Source organism: Hyalella azteca, unplaced genomic scaffold, assembly GCF_000764305.2.
Source record: "Hyalella azteca isolate HAZT.00-mixed unplaced genomic scaffold, Hazt_2.0.2 contig3354, whole genome shotgun sequence".
Lineage (NCBI taxonomy): Eukaryota > Metazoa > Arthropoda > Malacostraca > Amphipoda > Hyalellidae > Hyalella > Hyalella azteca.
This window is the reverse complement of record NW_025933605.1, coordinates 29,077-52,178: the sequence shown is the minus strand read 5'-3', so window position 1 is coordinate 52,178 and position 23,102 is coordinate 29,077. Positions and strand designations below refer to the sequence as shown.

The 23,102-nt window shown below is 41.8% G+C and overlaps 1 protein-coding gene across 3 annotated transcripts in view; it reads left to right on the top strand.

Moving 5' to 3' along the window:
- Nucleotides 1–23,102, top strand: part of LOC108669415 (PH and SEC7 domain-containing protein) — a 29,060-nt gene that overhangs the window by 3,971 nt on the left and 1,987 nt on the right. The window contains exons 2-14 of one of the 3 annotated variants that reach the window (XM_018156742.2): nucleotides 655–803; nucleotides 2,306–2,372; nucleotides 2,680–2,733; nucleotides 3,333–3,716; nucleotides 5,925–6,000; nucleotides 6,690–6,883; nucleotides 7,463–7,661; nucleotides 8,026–8,189; nucleotides 9,428–9,662; nucleotides 10,331–10,475; nucleotides 10,978–11,121; nucleotides 11,365–11,488; nucleotides 12,144–12,216. In XM_018156742.2, coding sequence (XP_018012231.1) covers nucleotides 657–803; nucleotides 2,306–2,372; nucleotides 2,680–2,733; nucleotides 3,333–3,716; nucleotides 5,925–6,000; nucleotides 6,690–6,883; nucleotides 7,463–7,661; nucleotides 8,026–8,189; nucleotides 9,428–9,662; nucleotides 10,331–10,475; nucleotides 10,978–11,121; nucleotides 11,365–11,488; nucleotides 12,144–12,216 — 2,006 coding nt within the window. In that variant the 5' untranslated portion in view covers nucleotides 655–656. Of the gene's footprint in view, nucleotides 1–654; nucleotides 804–2,305; nucleotides 2,373–2,679; nucleotides 2,734–3,332; nucleotides 6,001–6,689; nucleotides 6,884–7,462; nucleotides 7,662–8,025; nucleotides 8,190–9,427; nucleotides 9,663–10,330; nucleotides 10,476–10,977; nucleotides 11,122–11,364; nucleotides 11,489–12,143; nucleotides 12,217–18,561; nucleotides 22,117–23,102 lie in introns of those variants that run through there. The other 2 variants (XM_018156741.2, XM_047879580.1) reach the window with 2 other exon arrangements.

Here is a 23,102-nt window from a genome sequence, read left to right as displayed (position 1 = left end):
TACAATTATAAAATATTGACTTCAAACAATTTTAACATAGCCTTTTCTGTGGGCCGGTTCAGGCCTGATCAAAAACACAGTGACTGCCTGTAGTTGAAAGGTCAACTGACTGAAGAGTGAGCAACCGAGGTGAACAATTCTTCTTCAGTAATCGCATGGAACATGTATGATGCGGTGTAGAACTATAACACAGAAATTTACTTTATATTATGAATAATACAACCATTTTTTCAGGTGGCAACTAAAATTGCCAATAGGCTTTAATGGGTTAATATAAAGGAAACACTAGAGAGGTGACAGAATTACCCACGATGTCGGAATATACCGCGTTTACCCTACATTTTTCTTTAACTTTTTTTGGTCTTGCAAAAAAATTTAGCCAATGCCAACTGTCAACTGAGCACATGATCCTATTATTGAATTGCTGCTTCCATTTGCTGCTAGGAAATTCTGTGCAGCAGTGGTAGTACTGGTCCATCACCGATCTCTACTTTGAACTTGAAATCAAATCCTTTCCTCATGCTCACAAAGGGTCAGAGACTCAGAGTCAGAGGTCTGGCCCAAATTGCATCATTTGGACCACTGAGTAAAATTTAGTAATTGCAATAATTTACAGTGTCAATTTCTGTGAAATAATTTGTATTTCTGTTTCAGTCATGGGTGATAAATATTTAAGATATGTGAAACTGGAGAAAAGCCCTTCTGGAGGATTAGGCTTCTCTATCATTGGAGGAGCTGGATCTGAATTGCCTCCTATCATACATCAAATAGTGACAGGGTCTCCTGCTGACCTATGCAAGCAGGTTAGTTTGTGTGCAAGTTTGTGTGTTTCACAGTGTTTATAAAAGCCAATCACAGAAATATACTTTATGTATAAGAATATGTAAAGCATTTTTTTAGGAAAATTAATCTTTGAAATAACTCTGAGTTTTTAGCGCATTTTCTCATTTATGGAAAAAATGCACGATTGTGCTCGCCATGTCTGTCCGTCCGTTCGTGACCTCAAGTTTTTGTTGACGAGAAAATGCGCTCTCTGTCACTCATTGCAGTGAGTACTGAGTTATATTTTTACTAATTTGTAGAGACAAATATGAAGTTGTTTATGCTACCATATTTTTCTCAATATTTTTGTCAAGAGCAAAAATCTTAGTTCAGTCAAATTTCTGTTTCTAAGCTATTGAACTATAAACACAATAAATATATAGAAAGGAATGGCAACAAAGAATTAGAGTAACAGGTATGGTATGTAAGTTTACTGCTGCATGTATATATATTATTATTATATATATATATATAATATTATATATACACTGTGTAATTTGCCGTCAGTATGATGTGAAACTTGCCAAGTTGTATCAAATAATGGCAGCTTTTTGAAAGAGAGTAAAAACAATCATCACTAAAGTCACTCTGCACCAAAAATAATTTAAATATGCAATTTAGTAATGCTGCTCAGCTTGAAATAAGTATGTACTTTGTGTGTGGCAATCAATTGATGCAAGAAAAACTAATATAACTATCAATAGATTCACCATAAATAAATTACAAGCCTTGTATCTCAACCATCTACAACTGAACTTGATTCATGTCAGAACAACAAGCATATATACCATATGTGGTGATCTTTTTATGATATCCTCTGACAACTTTGATATCACTGTAAACAATTACTAAATGTTGTGACAAAATTTAAAATAATACTAAAAAATTGGCAGAGATAGAAAGATGAATCAATTACAATGAATGTACGGTAGTAAAAATAATTAGAGTCAACTTGAAGAAAAATTAAATCCTTGATAAACAATTTTCTATCCGAGGTAGGCTGCATAGTGAGGAATATTCATAGGAAATCAAGCTTAGCTCTTAAACTCATGCTTGAAATTATTATAAAATATGACCATTGCAGTCCCATAAGCTTAGTGCTTTCTGTATTTCTCCTTACTGATTTATCATGGCTGCATCATCAGAATTTAATTTGATTTTAGTTGGTTCATTATAATAATTTGGATCCTTCAGACATAGAACATTGATAATGATTAATTTAATTATATGTTTGATGAAGTATATATAAGAGGATATACTCTAAGGGTTGTCTTTTGCAATTCGCAAAAGACAAAAAAATTAAATAAATTAAAAAAAATGAATAAATTAAAATAAAAATAACTTAAAATAAAATAAATTATTAAATTAAAAAATAAATTAAAAAAAATATTTAATTCGCAAATTATTGCCAAGGCTATTATAACCTGCATGCAGCTGGGTGGTTCTGACTCTTCATGTCTAATTTATAATTATTGTCTTGTAGTTACAGCCAGGGGATGTTATTCTTGAAGTGAATGGCCTTCCTGTGGAGACTCTCACAACCAAAGAAGGTGAGTGGCATTTGATTGCTGGAGTGGAATTTCTCAAGGCAGATTTTTATGCGTTGAATCTTTAATTTTATCCAAAAAGTTTATGCAAAAAATCTTAACATATTTTTTTAGTTATAATCAATTCAGTTAATTATTCATAATAATCAGCAAAAATTATGTACTGTACTGGTCCATGTTTAAATGCAAGGATGCAAGCATAGTATAATTTCCTATTTATTCACTTGTAAGATGCATCAAATGATGTTTGAATCATTTAGCCTCTACTTATCATTTTGCCTATGAGTTTATGAAGACCTCCATGTTGCAGTGCTCAATTGTCTGCGAGAAGCACCTGACCAAGTCATCCTGAAGCTCAGAACAGGCAAGTCTTCCTATTAATGCTGTCTGTAAAGCAGTGATTCTTGAAGTGTTTGGTCATTTCTAACTTTGTACTAGGGCTGATATCCAAGCCCTATGTGCACCTGCTCTTGTTGCCCCAGCATACTGCATTTTTTTGTCATTTTTTGCACCCCACTTATTGTGTTTCAGTTCCTACCAGTGTGGCATGACCCGCCTTATGATAACTTCTTTAGAGGGTTGTGTTGATACATCTATATACATGATAATAAAATGTTATTTTTAATTAGAATTTTTCATGTTTCTATACATAATTAATCAATTTAATATTTATCTCACTTTCTAGTAATTTTATAGGAAAATCACTTGAATTCTAGACTGCCTGTAAATTGGTCTTCTTATTTCCATGTTGCATCATAGGAATCAAAAAATAAATTTTCATTTGGTGCACTGTGAAGTCACAACGAACCAAGGGAATATGTTAGCTTGGATTAATTACGAGATGGTAGCGTGACTGCAATATTTGTGTTTGCTTCTTCTAATTCATTAGGTTATAGCTGAATCCAAACTGGTGCCTCTTTAAACAACCTCAGATTGTTGTACTCATGTGAAAATTAATTACAGATGGCAGCACTGATGAGCATGTGCAACAGCTTCTAGCAGCAGCCAGTGACCCCGTGCTCCTGCAGAAAGCAATCCAGCCTGAGAAAAAATTACCTTCGAAGAGAAAAGTTGGTGACACGGTTCCAGGTGTTCCTCCTCCCCTGCCTCCTAAGGCTGGCTCCCCCATCTCCTTTTCAGGTCTGGAATCCCCTAGCGCAACGCTGGATCGCTCCAAAAAGCACAAGTCACCCCATTCTGCCCCTAGAATGAAGAATGGTGTTCTTGATGACAGCTTTGAGGAAGGCGACGAACACTTCCAGTCATGCTTTGACATTTCTGTTCCTGAAAAAGGTGACGAGTCGCGCTCTGCTCCAGGCTTTGATTCAAGCGCCGAGAGGCAAGCAGGTGAATCTATGGATAACCATGTCCCAAAACAGCGTGTGGAAGCCCCCATTAACTTACCAGAATCTACTAACTCTCAGTGTTCCCACTCACAGTATTATGGCGAGAGCCAAAGTGTGCCTAACAGCCCAGGTGGTGTTGTTGATTCAATGTGTGGCAGTAATATCATCAAGTGTGGCAGTAGATCTTCAGGTGCTGGCTTTCGATCCTCACGTGAAAATGACTACCATCAAAACATCCATAATCAACAGCATGGAAGAGCGGCCCTTAAATCTAGCCATGCAAACACCAGTAGCAGCAGCAATAGCTCTAGTCTGATATGTGTAAGCTGCGAATCTCCAGCCGCTTCGGTGATGCAGAGCAGCTGTGGTTCTTTCACTTACTCTCCTCCTGCTGTCAGAATATCCAAGTCAGAAGACCAGCTTCAGTGTCCCGACGATGGGGATGTCAGTTCGGCTAATACTGATCTCGAGGATGATGTTACTGCCTCTCACAACACTCTGCTTGACACAAGAGAAGATCAGACTCCTCAACCGCAAAAAATTTCGTTTCATAAACCAGTCCGAGAAAGGGACAAGCCTCAACTTTCAAGACAAGATAAGATATTACCAGACACTGTAGATCTCGACCTAGTGACGAATGTGTGTGTAGAATCACCGTCATCTAGTACGCTGGTATTAATTACACACACGCCATCTGTTACGACCACAACAATGACCTCGACTGTGACGAGTGCCAATGGGTTGCCGGTTATTTTGTGTACCACTCAGTCTTGTTCAACCAACACGTCGGTGCTCGACCCTGCCCAACTGCATCCTTGTATCAGATCAAAAGATTGTTCTTCAGTTACCGAAGACGCGGTTGTGACCTCGGCCGTCATCACTCTGACTCCCTCAAATAATAAGTCAGCTGCTGCTCAGTCGCCCTCGGGTGAATCCTTGGGGCACTCGAGTCACGAGTCGGACAGTCCATTGCTCTTATCGCCATGTTCACCTGTACATTCGTTCACTTCTCACTCCTCAATAGTCGGGGGAAATGCTAACTCATACAGCGGCCTCTACGACAAGATTCGCTCTTCTCAGGGCATAGAGTCCTTAGGGGAAGCCTGCTCAAACAGCTCCAGTTTGACCACGAGTCCTGACACTGACATTCCTGACGAACTCGAGTGGGACGAGTCAACTCCTTCATATGTTCCTTCCAACTTCCACTCAATCTCTGTCCCCTCGCCGCTTGTTAACGGCGATGCCATTTGTAAGAACTTGCCTGGCAGCCCTCATAGTTCTGGCCACAAGCCCTCACAGCGCTCGGCTTCCTCGGTGCACCCGCCCTCCACCGCCGCATATCATTGCCACATTGTGAATGTAGATACCTCGTCTTCGTCATCATCGTCTCTTCACCACAACGCTAGGCGTAAAAAAGACGAGCATCGCATCGTCATCAAGGTAGCGGGGCCTGAACATAGCAGCTCTTCATCAACGCTTGGAAAATCAAACGAAATCAAGAATTACAAGAGCAGTTCTTCAGGGGAGCGCAACAACGGCAGCAGAAGAGGATTGCGGAGCCATGAGGGAAGTATTGTGTCGAGTGCTGGAGTGACGAGTGCACTAACCACCTCACTTGACGGCGCCTTAGCGCCTAGTATTGTTAGTGTGCTCACCTCATCGTGTGGTGTGGGTGTTATACCTGGCACAGACCCTGACCTCACACCAACAAATACTCCTCATCCTACTCCTCCCCTTTCTCCCGCCCGCTCTCTGGTGCTACAGCGCACTCTCTCCAACCCTCGTCTCGTGCCGCGACAGTCATCTACACCCAACCCTCACCTCTCATCTTCCCCTCCCTCTCATCCCCAAGTCTCCCCACAGACCCCGGGGTCAGGAACCCTCTCCCCCGACACTCTAGCGTACCAACAGCTGTGGGAGTCTGAGGACGAGCTCACCAACTCATTCGTATCCGAGGAAGAGTCCAGTCTGAGCCTCGCGAGTCTGAGCCACACCCGCAGTGTGGGCGGAGTGAGTCGTGGTTCCCACAAGGCTAACTCTGGAGGTATGGCTGAACCAGAGGATGGTGGCGGTGGTAGCGGAAGTGGTGGTAAAAACACCACTGCTTCCGCCGCCGCTACCACCTCGCCTCCCCTGAGTGAGGATGAGAGTGACATAGAATCCCTGCATAGTTTCCACTACAGCCCTAAAGCCGTTGACATTCCCTCAGCCGTGAGACTCGCCAAGCGCCTCTACCTCCTCGACGGCTTCAAGAAGACCGACGTCTCTCGTCATCTCTCCAAGAAGTAAGTCAACCCACAAATTGAGTGCCTTAAACCGCAATAATAGTAGTCTCTTACCCAACTTTCTTCATTTAAAGATTACTGTACCCTATTGTACTAATGTACTGTATTCATTATTTGGAGAATCATCAACGTTATGAGAGGAGATAACTGGCTTTTTGGCCAATCTAGCCAACAATCCGTCTCCAAAAATCTTATAAGTTTGGACATTACATGCTAAATAATCTGCTAATCATAAATTCCGTCGTATGCTAGTTCATTTGTATCAATATCATGGAAGGAGTGTGCGTTCTCTTGCACATGTTGGTGGATTTATGTAGTGGTATGTGGTATATAATGGCCTGATTTTCTTTAGGGTTGGTTAATTTGTCCATGTCTTTAAATTTACATGGAATTAGACGTAAGACTCTGAGTGCATCGGACAGCAATTCTTTCAACGTTGAACTCCAAAACCTTGGTATTGGCGGTTGCCAAAGCTTGATGGCTGTGGCCACTGTCTAAACACTAAATCATCAGTTGGCTCAAACAAGAATTAGTGACACAAGTTGGTTAGTCGTTACTCGTGTGTAACTATGAATTGTTTATACAGTAGATAATTGGAGCAAACGAATTCACTACAATGTATTATTATAAGTCAAGTTTAATTGCATTTAGATGTTCACTGTTGTAATATTAGGTTGTGCTTGTTGCAGCAATGAGTTCTCTAAGGCAGTGGCGGAAGAATACTTGCAGCATTTCGACTTCAAAAAGAAAACTTTGGACGAAGCCCTTCGTGCCTTCCTGGAGCGCTTCTGCCTGCTGGGGGAGACCCAAGAAAGAGAGCGCGTCTTGGTTCACTTCAGCAGACGCTACCTCGACTGCAACGATGGCACCTTCAACTCGCAGGGTCAGGCACATATTCTTTACAATTTTTTGTAAAGATCCAATACAGTACTTCTCACCGTAATACCTGTGTTCTCTGAGTTTTTCCAGGGAGTTATTTTCGAGAGACTAGATTGACTTCAATGTACGAGATTCGTCCACTCAATTAAGAGACCAGTGCCTTGTTGACGAGGCTATTTGTGAGTCTAGCCAGAATTCTAAAGTAAAAGATTCGTCCACACTATTTTTTAGGCTACTATCTTGTTGATAAGGCTGCCTGAGAGTTCATCTTTTTTTGCCGGTATTTGCTAACCGGACTAAGACAATATGGTTACTTCTCAATTTTTAGGCCCTGTTGATGTTAAAAGATATGCTTTGCTCCATCAGAAAGCTCTTAATTATTGTCCTAAACATATTCATCGTTTTCGTAAATCCAACTTCTGTCTTAAGAAAATCCATCTATCTCATACTTGGAGAGTTTGAAAAAGTGCTTATCTCATAACCTTAAGGTAATATTTATATACATTTCCTTCAGAACAGTAACATGGGTGATTTATGATTGATTCCATAGTATGCAGTCAAAATAAAGCATTTGTGTTTACAGATGCGGTTCACACTCTGACGTGTGCACTCATGCTCCTCAACACTGACCTGCACGGCGCCAAGAAGAGCATGACGAGAGCCATGACCTGTTCTGAGTTCATTACCAACCTCGCCGAGCTTAATGATGGGCAGGACTTCCCGCCTCAGGTCCTACGCGACCTCCACACCTCCATCAAGAACAAGCCACTCAAGTGGGCCGGGTGAGTAATATTTGGTTTAAGTATAAGTTACTTAAGCTTGCATTTAAGTTAGTTGAGCTTGCATTTAAGTTAATTAATCTTGCACTTCTTTGTGAGATAATTGAGCTCGAGCTCCTCCGCGGACCAGAAACATCGCCTCCTGTACTAATTACTCACGCGTTCTCTAACTTGCTGCAATACTGTCAACACTTGCTAAAGTGCACGTAGCGGCCTAATTACATGTAGGGGTCGGATTACATGTAGGATTACATCTCATCATTGATTGGTGGGCATAGCTTAAAAAGAAGTCCGTGATTGGCTGATTTAGTTGCAAAATTGTAACCGTTTGACAACACGGCTTTTGAACTTGTGTTGCTTGATGCAGAGATGATGAAGGAAACGCTGTGGAGGGAGCAGAGGATCGTTCTGACGCCTCGCCCTTGCTGCTGGGGAGTAACCCCTTCCTGGCGCCCTCAGCAGGTGACGGCTTCATCTACAAGAAGGGCTACATCATGCGCAAGTGCTGCATTGATCCCAACGGCAAGAAAAGTGAGACTAGCCTCCCTCCTGTTTCTGACCTGATAGTTGAGCAGTCTTAAGTGTGGTCGATTTAATTAACATATATGGAGTTCGAGGGTGAAAATAGTATTATTCTTTACTTACAGGAAATCAAAATTATTAAAATCTTGTACTATTTAGCTTAGTTAACGAAATCGTTTTGGGAAGCAGCAACTCCGCAATTGATCAATTCTTAAACATTACAAACATTGAGGTTTACAGCTATTACATTCATAAACGAGCAAAATGGGATACGAGGTCCAATTTCGCTTGGTGTGAAGCAAATCTTTGTCCATTGGTTTTGAATTTTTTTGCGCTGAATTGCAGTCTTGTTGGAAGTTGAGGAAGTAGTGAGTGGTTCAGTTGATGTTATTCTTACGAGTTTAGAGTTGCATACTTATTATTACCACGTTTTTCTTAGCTCGCTTTCGTGTCCGTCTGTGATGATCAAATCTTGCAATCGATATTTCACCAACTTTCCCGCTAGCTAGCGCTCTGAAACTTTTAGGGAAGCTCAGCTCCTTTTGGAAATTTTATGGTGAACGTACAGCCCGACCCACGTTTTTTGGGGCGAGCCATAATTTATTTTCTACTTTTTAGTCCACAAGAAAAACGTGGTTTTTTAAAAAGTTTTTTTTTAAGTATTTTATTTATTCAATTGATGGTAGCTACAATAAAGGTTCCATTCAACTTACGTAGTATTTAGAATACTTGGTTTTAATGAAAAAAATGGGTGTTGCTGTGTGTAGGTAGAGCCAAGGAACACCCGCAAATAATTGTTATGTTATCAAATTCCATTAATATCATTAGGAAATTCAAGTAGCAATGTGCCGCAGTTCGTGGAAGCTGCGATGGTGTGTGGTGAGGGACGGATCACTGGTAATAAGTTTAAAGTATTCAAGTATCTCATGACTCTATGTTAAGACTGTGCTTATTTAATTACCTACCACACATCACACAATATTAGAACGGCGGTTATTTAATTACCATTCAGCATCAAATATCATCAAAGTGGCTGAGCTGCGTGCCTTGTTGTGCTTCGTTAATAAAAAATGTTCCAATACCTGGTGTTCTTCTCACCAGGTATTGGAACTTTGTTACACTGAAAGCTTCCCATTGTTTGGGAAGCGGTCATGGAAGATGTGGTGGCGTGTGGTGCAGAACAAAGTTATAATATTAAATGTAAACTTGTCAATTATGTGATAATTACATGGTGCCTTGTATGGTAGCATCGTTCGGGAAGCGGTCGTGGAAGATGTGGTGGTGCGTGGTGCAGGACCTGGCCATGTATCTGTACAAGGACGAGCAGTGCGGCGTGCGGGGCAGCACCCAGCAGCCCCAGCCTGGCACGCTGGCCGTGCGCCTCCACCACGCCCTCGCCACCCGCGCCCACGACTACAACAAGAAGCAGCATGTCTTCCGCCTCCACACTGCAGACCACGCTGTCTACCTCCTGCAGACCAGGTGACTGGTGTCTCTCCTGTAGACCAGGTGACTGGTGTCTCCTGCAGACCACGCTGTCTACCTCCTACAGACCAGGTGACTGGTGTCCTCCTGCAGACCACGCTGTCTACCTCCTGCAGACCAGGTGACTGGTGTCTCTCCTGCAGACCAGGTGACTGGTGTCTCTCCTGCAGACCACGCTGTCTACCTCCTACAGACCAGGTGACTGGTGTCTCTCCTGCAGACCAGGTGACTGGTGTCTCTCCTGTAGACCAGGTGACTGGTGTCTCTCCTGCAGACCACGCTGTCTACCTCCTGCAGACCAGGTGACTGGTGTCTCTCCTGTAGACCAGGTGACTGGTGTCTCTCCTGCAGACCACGCTGTCTACCTCCTACAGACCAGGTGACTGGTGTCTCTCTTGCAGACCAGGTGACTGAGCCGTCCTTCTTGCACACCGGTACAGTGGAAACTGCCGTTTCGAAGAAATAAATAATAGTGTACCATGACTTCATGAAATTTCTTTGCTCAACAGGTACGTATTGTACTTATAAATGGTATCAACGCCCATAAATGGTTACTGAGTGGCATGTCCAGAAAGCTTAGTAATTCGTCTCACGGCATCTTATTAATATCACGAATGTAATAGTTATAACCAGCCAGGAATTAACGGTGTTTTGTGTGCGTGCAGTGACAGCAAGGAGCTGCAGGCGTGGATCGATGCCATCAACTTCGTGGCGGCAAGCCTCTCTGCTGCTCCGATGGCCGGCGCCGTGGGCTCCCAGAAGAAATTCCAGCGCCCCCTGCTGCCCTGCTCTGCTACCAAGCTGAACCTGGTGTGTGGCTGAGCTGAGCCTGGTGTGTGGCTTAGCTGAGCCTGGTGTGTGGCTGAGCTGATAGCTGTGATGGTCGCAGCAACAATAAGCTGTGATGGTCGCAGCAACAATAAGCTGTGATGGTCGCAGCAACAATAAGCTGTGATGGTCGTTGTTGTAGAATAAGAAAGACTTGGTAATCCAAGCTTTATTCAAACAAATGTCGAGTTACCTGAAATTAGAGTAACCGATATCAAACACTGATGATTAACACACACAACCAAATATAACGAACAATAGAAGCAATATTACAGCGAAATCAGAGTTAGCTATGTACATGGCGGACAACTTACTTTACATCACGGAAGTAGATAAGACCGTACAGTTCGACAGAAACGTAGACACTGGCACGGTGCGAGACGCCAGGCCAGCTAACATCCGGTCTTCATCTTAATATGAACAAAACTCGCATATAATACATCCTTTATTACCACAGTCGAAATAATAATGTGATGATGAGCAGCGGGACCAGACGCTGGACCACGAGGAGCGGCTCGCCAGGCTGGAGGAAGACCTGCAGCAGCACCTCGCCAAGCCTCCTGACAAGACGGCCAAGACCAACACCCTGGCCAACTACAGGGAGAAGGAGGCCTACCTCAACGAGCAGGTGACATGCCGCAAGGCCTATTACTGACACGCTCCATTATAAGAGGTGACATTTATATTAGGTGCTGTAGTTAAGGAGGCCGATAGCGAGGAGTCTCATTATAAATACAGTCATTATACCTTTTATTATGACCTATCATTATTAGGTATGGCTACTCCTTGTAATGGCACTCCCCCTAAACACAAGTGCCCATCCTATTGCCCCTACCCTCCTCCACGCCCCTTAACTCCCCCTGCCCCCCAGATCAAGCGGTACCGGGCGTACGTGTATCTGCTGCGCTCCAAGCTCGCCGCGGACGTGCCCCCTCCCCCCGTCCCCGACCTCCCTGTCTTCTCCCCCGGCCGCGACCCCCACCACGACCATGCCGGTGTGTGCCGACCTTCAATTGGTAGGGTTTGTCCCCCATGGTGAGGCCTGCTTCACCATTTGATGCTTCAATTGGTAGGGTTTGTCCCCCATGGTGAGGCCTGCTTCACCATTTGATGCTTCAATTGGTTGGGTTTCTCCCCCGTGGTGAGGCTTGCTTCACCATTTGATGCTTCAATTGGTTGGGTTTCTCCCCCGTGGTGAGGCTTGCTTCACCATTTGATGCTTCAACTGGTAGGGTTTCTCCCCCGTGGTGAGGCCTGCTTCACCATTTGATGCTTCAATTGGTTGGGTTTCTCCCCCATGGTGAGGCCCTGGAGGGAAGCGTAACCCGTGACGGGGCTCTGGCTAAGAGCCCTGTGGTTGGGATGTGCCCTGTAACATTAGGGATGTTAGTTAGAGGTACATGTAAGACGTTACGATAAACCCAGCTGAGGATGTGGGAGTTGTTTGTTATATTGTACGTTCATTATTTCAGGTTATAAATTTAGGTTTAGAAATAAAAGTTATGATTGTTGAATATTTCCTGTGGGTGCTGCGTCGAGAGTTTCTTCCGTCAATTACAGAGAAGTGGCGGGACATTTCACTTGAGTTTTTTAATTAAAACTGCTAAATGTATATGACCAGCGTGGCTGATAACAGTTATCCTGTTGCAGGAGATAACGGTCGCGTGGTGGCACCCCCCATCCCCCAGCGGGGGGGCGCCGCCCCCTCCCTGCCCTCTGACAGGTATAGTTACCAGCAAGCCATCGCCCAGCACTCCCTCTTGTGACCTTCCATAGCCATCACTTTATAGTCACCGCTTTAATACCTTAATTAATGCTTCTAACTCGTATCTTCATCCCTCAATATCTTATCGCAATTTTTATGGACAAGAATCTCTATTTTTATCTTTTGTTATTGTATCTTTGTGCTGATACGTAAGATTCTTCATCCTAATTGTTATCCATAGCGTCATTATAAACCTGCTCAGTCGTAGCGGTGCCCGAACCAACAGTAAGCCTGCATGTGTGTGCGTGTGTTGCGTGCGTGTACGGGTGCTGCGTGCGTGTAATTGATGCAACATAACAACGTTAATATTTTTACGTGTTAAGTTCTAAGAAATATATATTTATATTTCTAAAAAAATGTGTATTTTATTTTAAATGGGATTCGCTGTGGTTTTCTTTCTTTTTTGGAGGGAGAGGTGAATTTTTGTGGCTGTTTTTTTTCACACTAACTTATTTTTGGTTGAACTTATTCAGAACGGATCGTTTACTTGTTATACTGTTGAGGTAGCTTGTAAAATCGGGGGTACATCATCGATGGTTATCTCGCTTCGTTTATCAGTAAACTGCGATGGCGTTATATATCGCTGCTCTAGCGCCTACAAAGCTATGTACCGACCTAATATTTCCGTCTCACTTCTTGCCTCTCGGACACAGGTAACGTATGCATAGTTTTAGTTTCTCAAAGTCTTGCTTCCCTACCTCGGACCCGTTAATTTATTTACTGTTTAGTTTTACCGAGTTCTCGTCAAATCTGATCAAACCAAACCATCTTAATTAATTTATTTGTTACGGTTTAGTATTACGAAGTTCTTGTATGTAATCAAGCCAAGCTATTTTGTTGAACATCTGTGCATGGCTCTCGCATCATCTTCTGGTTGAACCTCAGTCTGTTTTTTATTTCTATTAGTTCATATTTATTTTCCTGTGGAATACGTTCTGTTTTTCCGCTCTGGGTTGTAGCGTGCAGAAAACGCTTGATGACAGCGCGCTCTGCTGGACTCAGGCGTGCAGAGTTGTGGCACATATACGGGGCTCACGTGCCCGTGGGCCCCACCAGTGGCAAGATGAGGCCCTCTTTCCACTAGTGGTGGCACATAGGCCCACTTCATGTCAATATTGAGGCACACTTGTCCCCGTCTTGACACTAGTCGACTCTATTGCTGGACAGCCTGAGCGCAGCTTCTTGTTTCTCTTTACAAGGGCCTATACTTTCAAAAAAAATTAAGAGATCGTAAGTCCATCAGCCAATCATTGACGGCCTTTCAAGCAAAATCCACCAATCGTATAGACAAGAAATTAGAGCGTAAGTACTTACGTTCACTTAGTGAGTTTTGAAAGTATGGCCCCTGGCCTTCCGCGATGCTGCTTTGGGATCCTGAAACGCTACTATCCGGCTTCACTTATTCTCGTCCTATGTTCCTGCCAAAGTTGTTCCTTCATTTAGTTCAACTTTCATGCAATATTGTTTCTAGATATATGGAATAGCATTTTTTATTCTCATTTCTTTGTTTGTGCGATGCTGTATCAGAAGTAAGAGGTCTCATCTGTCGCGTGTTGTTCGTAAAGTTTATTTGGTGGTCACATGGGCCCTAACTCACATAAAATCGTTTTGGTTAACGTCGATGTTTTTGTGTTGAACAATCATTTAGCTAGTAAATTGTTAATTATAGTGATATAGTGTTTTCGTTTGAGTTATATATCTCGTTTTCGTTAGATGGTGCCTGGTTTCAGGTTAATAAATTAGCGCCATGGGTGCAGTTCGTTCGTGTCGAATTAGTAGTTGTGTTCCAGCAGCGATACTTGCTGTCATGTATGGCAGTTGCCGTTACATCAGGTGAGCTGTAACGTCTAATACTGGCATCATTTCTATGAGCTGCTTTATAGTAACTGTGCTGCTTTTGTACAAGAGTTTCGATACTTAGGAAAATGTGCAGCTTTTGAACAAATATGGCAGTGCCTAGAAAAAGGTGCAGCTTTTGTACAAGAATGGCAGTGCTTAGGAAAATGTGCAGCTTTTGTACAAGAATGGCAGTGCTTAGGAAAATGTGCAGCTTTTGTACAAGAATGGCAGTGCTTGGGAAAATGTGCAGCAGTTGTACAAGAATAACAGTGCTTAGGAAAATGTGCAGCTTCTATAAAATAATGGCAGCGCTTAGGATCGCCCGGTAATGCGATCCTAACCTAACCGATACCGATCGCCCGGTAAATGTTTAAATAAATTATATACAATATTCTAGCAAATAATGTGTCCTGAAGCTCCTATGCAGACCGTTGTTCATTCCGTTGCTGCTAAGAAAGAATAACTAGTTAGCCAACTAGTTACATTAGAATTAGACGCGAATACGGATATTTGTATGGATATCTGGGCCTATACTTTCAAAAAAAGTCAAGAGATCGTAAGTTCATCAGCCAATCATTGACGGCCTATCAAGCAAAATCCACCAATCATAAACAAGAAAATAGAGCGTAAGTACTTACGTTCACTTAGCGAGTTTTGAAAGTAGGGCCCCTTATCTATAACAATGCCCTCAGTGAGAACATCCGTGGCTGTCTGTGGTGCACGCCGCGCTTATGTTTGATGTCGCATTTCTGCTACAAGAAATACTTTATTATACATCTACCATCGCTCCTGTACATGTACAACATTCTACGATATTTATTGAATTCTTGCTTGTGACGCAAATCTTGGAGATGTTTGATTGAAATTCTTATTTCTTTCTGTCTTGTATTTAAATATTTTTACCACTCTTTACCTTCCATATCTTGCAACATGTATAATCATTTTATTGCCTGAATTATTGTACCCTGAGTGACTGTGTGCTGTATTTTCATATAGAGTGCAGGTGCTTACGTGACTACGAGTTATTGTATGATATCAAAACACTGCATTCACGTGCCTGCAATGTATTGTATGATATCAAAACATTGCATTTACGTGCCTGCAATGTATTGTATGATATCAAAACATTGCATTTACGTGCCTGCGATGCATTGTATGATATCACCACATTGTGTTGCACAAAACGCCGTGCCAATAGTCTACGTAACCGGAACGTCTGTCCACGCTGGTGAAATGACAGCCACGAGTCCTAGTTGTAAACACTGCACATCCCTTGTTTGACTGCGGAATGAACCCAGTTGTTTGTCAGTCTAAAACCTCATCTTTTGCTAAGAACTCATCTATCAATTTCATAATGGATTATTTTTTACGGAGCTGAGAACGTTATTTTTAAAATTTTTTCCCCGGTTAAGACAGTCGTTCTAGTTCGATAAGTTCTCGATGAGCATAGCAGCGAGATTATTATCTAATAATAATGATACTAGTTTAATAATATAATAATATAATAATAACGATACTAGTTTTGTTGTGTGAGGAGACTAAGAATTTACCGTGCAGTGAACTGAGGCTTTATACTTCAGTGCGTGCAATAAACTGCGTGTGTGCTTGGCTCGTCGTATTATGATTCTTCTTGTGTGCGTGTGTGTGGTATGTGTGCGTGCGTTTTGCGGCATGCATGTGTGTTAAATGTATGTGTCACTCGCGTGTGTTGTATGCGTCATACATGTTGCGCTATACGTAGGTTAATTTAAATGACTTTTTAACATAACGCCCTTGCCAAAGAGATCTGATGTAATCATGTCGACTTAGTTTCATGTGGCATTAAATCTAACATACTAAGTGCATTGTGCTATTTATTGTACATACTAAGTTGTGAAGTTGTTGTTACTATTCTCCTCAATAAACCTATTACGTTTGCTGCTCTTGTTTTGCTTGCTCTCTACCCTTTCATCATCACTACCCTTGGCTCCCAATTATCTCGGCTGTGTCATTCTATTACCGCTAACACGACCTTCACTGCACCGCAGTTCCCACTATATCGCCTGGAGCTCTGATGATCAGGGCCAATACTTTCAAAAAAAGTTAAGAGATCGTAAGCTCATCAGCCAATCATTGACGGCCTTTCAAGCAAAATCCACCAATCATAGAACAAGAAAATGGAGCGTAAGTACTTACGTTCACTTAGCGAGTTTTGAAAGTATGGCCCCTGATGACCAGTGAAAGATTTCTCTGGTCATCTCAAACTCCATGGGAACAATGCTGCTTATTCTTCAGTTGAATGATTTCATTTTCACATTACACGCAAGAAGTTTAAGTCAATTACCTCGACGATTTGAGTTCAATTCACTCGCTTTTTATTGGTTCATTGCAAGATTCACTAAAGCTCTCACTGAAGACAAAGCTTATTTAGCGGAGCCTCCCGCTTCTCCAGCAAAAACGGTATTACCCTGACCACTAATTTTGCTTTGACCCACTCATAATTTCTATTAAATTTATATCTTCTGAAAAATCGGTCCCTAAATGCCTTTGAATGTCTTACTTGTGTATTAATTAATAATCTCACTTATTAATCCAGCATTCGTGGGCGCTAACAAGACCGTCCAAGTAGTGAATGGACCACAATGACCAGTACAGGCTGGGTTAGTTTGCGAATAATTTTTCAAGTAGATCCTATTTCCGTTCTTTGATGTCGGCCATCACCCGCATGGAAAATCGTCGTGTCTCTGATCGATAACTCCACTAAAATATGTTCATTTACCCGTACTAACCGTTTACACGTGCTAACCTTGTTGGCGCTACGTGCTTTCTTTCAGGACTAATCCACACCATGGTTGTCTGAATGAAATACTGTTGTTATCTCGGTAATATTAATAGATTTTAGGATACCACCTAACAACGACACATGAGCTTCTTGTGCAAGTGGGATGTGATGCAGGAACTGTACTTTCCTAAAAACAATAGTCGAAAAATCGAAGCTGTAATCGTTAGAAGTTTTGCGCAAGCAGGACGAATTATTACAAATTGTTATTATAATCTGTCGCATCTTTGAGCATGTGATTAGAACAAGTTTGAAGGAAGATATCAGCTACCACGCTCGGTCATGTTGCTTAATCCCGCTAACCTCAGGAGTTGTATAGGGTTCATCGTATGGAAAGCACGTGAAAATTGTGCTCTTTTCGAAGTCAATATTATGAACTGTTTGATTTTGCATCACCACTTCTGCAACGGTGATTCAACTCTTGACGGATATTTCTGATGAAAATATCAAAACATCTACACACAAAAATTGTCGGTGGGTCTAGTCAAATGTTACCTGAATAAACGGAAAATACCGCTTTAAACATTATGCGATTGAATTATTCGTTATAGTGTAGTTATTGACAAGTAACTACACCTTATGATGAGTTTAAAACTTCATAGCGCCAGTATTTCTATTCTCCCCCACATCCATTCCCTCATTCATCCGCCTGGTGCATCCTGGCTGCGTTCGGCTCACTCGCTTGAGGTCTGCCATGCATCATCTTTTCGTTTATTTATTCTTCGCTTTATCAACCTGCGTAAATTGTACAATTTTTCCTAACAAATTTCATACTGAGGGCAACTCGTATAACACTGAGCTAGTCTAATATTGAAGGAAACCAACTTTTTTTTGCACGGTCCCTTCAGTTTTGCAAAAGCTCTGCTTTGCAAATGTGATACTTAAACGGGTGCATCTTTCGCACATTTTATGTATGATACGTATTAAGTTGCTTATTTCCGCCGAAGAGGAAGTCGGCTAATAACTTCAGATAATTTTTGTCGTGAGAGAAAAGAGATTAATTGATTTACGAGTTACTGAATTGAGAATTTTGAGTTCAATTTAAAAGATGCCTTTAACAATGCATATTAAATTAGTTGCCAAAATGGTCCAATTGCAAGTCATTCCTATATACTGCCTTAGTAGAGCTGCTACATCATCATATAGTTAACGCATATGCAAATAAGATAACCGTGTAGCACTGACCAACTAATGCAAGTTAAACTAAACTTAAACTGCATTCCCCCCTCCCCTTCCCCCAGTGATGGGAATGATTATTAGAAAACGGATGATAAACTTTCAATATATCATGCACTGGCATTTACCACCTCAAATGGCTCATCAGAAAATATGATGAAGCTGATCTAGATAAGATTGTTGAACTTGCCGCATACTCCTTTCCGTATATAGATAGTAGGAAAAAATTTCAACTTTTGGTGCAATTCTCCGTAGGTACTATCATTAATGATAAACGTAAAGACGAAGAGAACAAGCCGGAAAATGTAAGTTTATAAATCAGTCTTACAAGACTAATAATGAACAGTTTTAAAACCGTCGCTGTCATGGATGGAAGAAATCATTCCGACCGAAATATGTATAAAACCATTACATTCCAACTGGATGATAAATGTAATGGTTGTCTCCTCTGCTCATGCTGCCCACTGCAGGACTGCGGCCCACCCCGTCCCACCTCGAGCTCACCTGTCGCTACCTCTTACTCGGACCCACCTCCCCACCTACCGCCACACCACGTTGTAGCAGCACACCACCAGCACCAAAACTTCACCATGTCCCAGCACCCACTCCCCGACAACAACTAACCATTTTGTAATAGCACCTCTGTACCATCACCAATACTATGTTATAGCACACCTAACCCACCGCCAGCACACCACTTTGTAGCCCGAACGTGTGCTGCCTCACTCCTTGTATTCGCCCCTCCTACTCGTTCTACACTTTGCTCCAGCACACCTACTTCACGTCTTAGCCACACTTTCTTTTCGCCACCTCTAACCCACCGTAACCACACTTCTTTGTATCGGCCCTCCTACCCCACTACAACCACCCCACTTTCTACTGGCACACTCGCAACACCGTAACTGCACCATCTTTATTAGTTACCCCACCGGCAACCTCAGTCCACTTGTTATACCGGCCCTCCAGCCCACCTCTAGCACACTTCTGTGAAGCTATCCACCTACCCCACCATAACCACACCTCTTGTACCGGCCCCCAGCCCCACCTCTTGCACACTTCTTTGAATCCATCCACCTACCCCACCGCTACCTCGCAGCAGAGCGCCACCAGCTCCACCAACTCCCAACCCTCACCGAGAGTTTGCTCATCAAAATCACAGGCCTTAAGCGAGAAGGATTTCTGCCTGATTCCTGTTAATTAAATGTACCCTATTTACCTAGGCTGCCAAGTACGGATATTCAAGAAGATATTTCTTCAATAGCATATATCCTTTTATGACGATACTAGCGCATTAAGGATATAGAATTAGATTTTAGAGATAACATTCTGGCACTCTAGTGTATACTGCCGCGTATCTTTCTATCTTCTTTATCTATTCTTGTTGCAATAAAAGAGAGCAAGGAGCTTGTGAAATGAACGTGACCAGCGTTTGATTGAATACTACATTTCATTGAACTCACTATCAACCGTCACTAGAATTACTTAGACGATAATTTTCTCCAACAAACTATGTGTTTCCCCTTCATTTTCTGCCCTTGAGTGTTCGGAGTGCGCGTTTTTATATGCACTATTAACATAGATTACGTCATTGCTTCAAATCTATGACGTATCCACGAATATAATCAATTTTGTCTTTGCTAAAGCCGAAGCCTTACCATGTTACGCTTTATCATTGCTATTTAACATCAAGTTTGCTTCTATTTGTTTTATTTATGTGTTTATATGAGTATATAATTATTGAATATTATGTGAATATTTTGTGTGTTAGAGCTTGGCTTGAGTGATGTCGACCCTCGGGTTCCTGCTAACTCGCAATACGACGCATGTTAATCTCTTACCTGTGTCATGTCGATTGCTGTTATAATTGTATTATTTCTTTATTATTTTCGTAGGTAATCTTATTGTCTGTTCATATACTGTACTTGCAGGGTAGACGTATTTCACTTTCCTGTAAGGTATTTGTGCTGCTTGCACATTTGAATTTTGGAACTGGCCGTTGTTTGTTACAGAAATAAAACGGCTAACTGTGAAAAAATGTCTTTGCTACGTAATAATTGACGATGTAAAATCTATGATTTCTCTTATGTTTTGCATTTTCTGTCGAGTAATGTTCGAAGCTTGGCGTGAAGAAAACACTCTTTAGTTGTTAATATGTCAGGATTTCAACTTGAACATTTACAATCGTTGGCCTAGTTGTTACAGATCGTTAGAAGCGAGTTCTTGTTTGTTGTTAGAAGTCAAATCAAATGCAAACAAAACAATGAGATTTAATTGTTAGCAAACCTCTAATGTTCCAATTTTTACAACTCGCCTCTAGAAGTGTTCGGATCTATCATGTTTTAGATCTTCGCAAGCAACCGTGTTGAAAACTGGTGGATTACTGGCCTCCAAATTTGGGATGTCATATAGGGTCGAAGCAATAGAAATTATTGTCGTGATGGACCAGTGGCAACAGACCAGCTAAAGAATTGAGATTTTTGCAACAGACCAGCTAATTTATGTTGTAATAGGGTCGAAGGATGATGAAAGATTGCATGGGTGACCAGTTAGTAAATGAAAAGATTTTCTTAGCATATAATATAAATCGTTATTACTGGGTATATCTACTACATACTTTACTACTGTGTATTATTTCATAAGAATAGTGCGGGTTTTATTAACATTCAGGACGCCTGCGGCTGGAGAAGAGCGTATGGACCAGTTCATAATTTGACAAGAAGCCATTTCCTGTACCATCAATGTACTAAAATAGTGCATATACGCGGTTCTTCCTCCACATGCGTCGTATGATTAGACATAGAATAGTCAACCATCACGTTAGCTTGAGAAGCTCTCGTCTTGTCTGTCAATTTAATCCTTAGATATAAAGAATAGTGTGTGTAGGCAGTTCTGCCTCCTTTGCTCAAGTGAACGCTATATGTCATCGTCGTATCTCCGCTCTATCGTAATTAAATAACGTGTATGTGACTCTCTAAGTTTAGATGAAAATTCACTCGCACTGCAGTGTGGCCTTGGGACTCCATGTAACATAACTACTGCTGCGCTCACTGGATCTGACAATCGCCGCAAATTCAGATGCCTTAAAGGCTGATTCAGTGAAAATTTTCCTTGTTGCCGAAAGGGAATAAAAGTCGTACATTCGATCCGTCGTAAATCTGAATCGTGATTGACTGCTGTAGTAGCGATGTTGTAGGCGTACCTCGCCCTCGATGACGAGTATGAGTAAACTCACTCATCGTAATGTTTGTGATGTTAAAAGAGGATTGTACTCAACTTGTATAAGGTGGGCGTTGGCGAATAAAGCTCACTTCCCCTATTATATAATTTTAGTGTCATGCCAAACTGATTGCTTGAAAAATGTACGCTAATTAAAGTACATTTTATAAATACTTTTTTCGATATTGTGATTTAAGATTATGTTGTGTGTTTAAAACACTTCACAAAGTTAAATAATCCGAACATATTTTAGAGTTGATCTGATCACAGGACAAATGTCACGGCTCAAGACGATACAAATAACGTTTCGATAACCCAGTACCATCTGGTCTATTTACTCGAAGTTTTCTGATTTTGGCATGTGCCTAATAAGACTCAGAGTCTCTTAGATATACCAGAAACTCATCTGCTGTATGTCACAAACAATGCACATGAAATTGGCAGCTCTTCCTGAGCTATAGGCTTATTTCAATTTTACGTAAAGTCATGACCTTAGTTTTTATCTTACCGGGTTAAGATAAATATCCTGTACGGCTGACGTTAGAAATGGTCATTGTAGCCAGCAATCTGAGTAGGATGCGATATATTAAAAGCATGCTACTATTTCAAACCATTAGGTTTAAGATTACCCTCTCTTACCTATACAATTAACTACCCAATTCCTTTACCTACTTTACCTATGCCAGCCTTTAGTTTTTTTCCTACTTGCTTCATTTCGGCGAGAACTTTTCTTTGCCCTAACTTTAAAATAACTTCGTTTACCATTGTACACGTTCCAGACTCCCGAATAAATCATGCTACAAATTGTTTTTCTGCTTCCGTTAAGTGCGTGACTTTTTTGTGTTTTATTAGTAGTTGCATAAATTCGATACTCATTCCTAATACTCGTGAGTATAGGCGTGTGTGTGCGTCAATAACCAGTGCCTACACTCGGAAAAATGGATGGGTCATTTTGTCAGAAAAATGACACACTTGATGTAACACTGATACGTCCTTTCCCGCCCACACTGGGTCCAGATGACCCACATAAGAACAAAAGTTATTTGGACAAAGTTTCGTGAATTTCTCTTGAGTGTGTCATGGCGGGAGGAACGCGAGGTCTGAAGCTTGTGGGGTGGTCACTGATGGCCATCCCAGAGGTTGAGCGATCATCCTGAGCGCAATACATTTCTGTTTCTGGTAGCGAAACTTATGGAAGAACCTGACCCAATTATGCTCCACGTAGCCAACATTACGTGGAAACGCGACACCAAATGTATGATACTCGAGACTACACTACCTGGACGCGTGCGTCTATATATATATGCTAACCTTACTCAAACACGAAGGAGACGTGCGTCCATATTTATGTTCTCGTAACCAAACTCTAGGGGACGCGTGGTGCATATTTATGTCCTCGTAACCTAACTAGAGTAGCCTCATGGACCGAAGTTGCGAGTGTGGTGTCTATTTTGTTGCGGTCCCTCCTCTTAACGAGTGTGGCGTTGCGCTGTCATCTAACACGTGTGTTGCCTGCCTCGGCCGCATCGCCTTCAGCTTTAGCCTGGAACGCTCAACGCTCTTCGGCAAGGCAGGTCAGTGGCATTAGTATTAACTCATAGTCCTTTTTTTGTCATGTGCGTTTGCAATCATTATAGCCAACCCTTGATCGTTAATACGTTCATAATTTAAATTTAAGCAGAAGAGTGATTACCACCGCTTTCTCCAAAATCGAAATATATCTTTGAAGATTTTTTACTGATATACCATCATGATTTGCAAAAACTAATATTTTTTATCAGCTTATGGAAGGAGA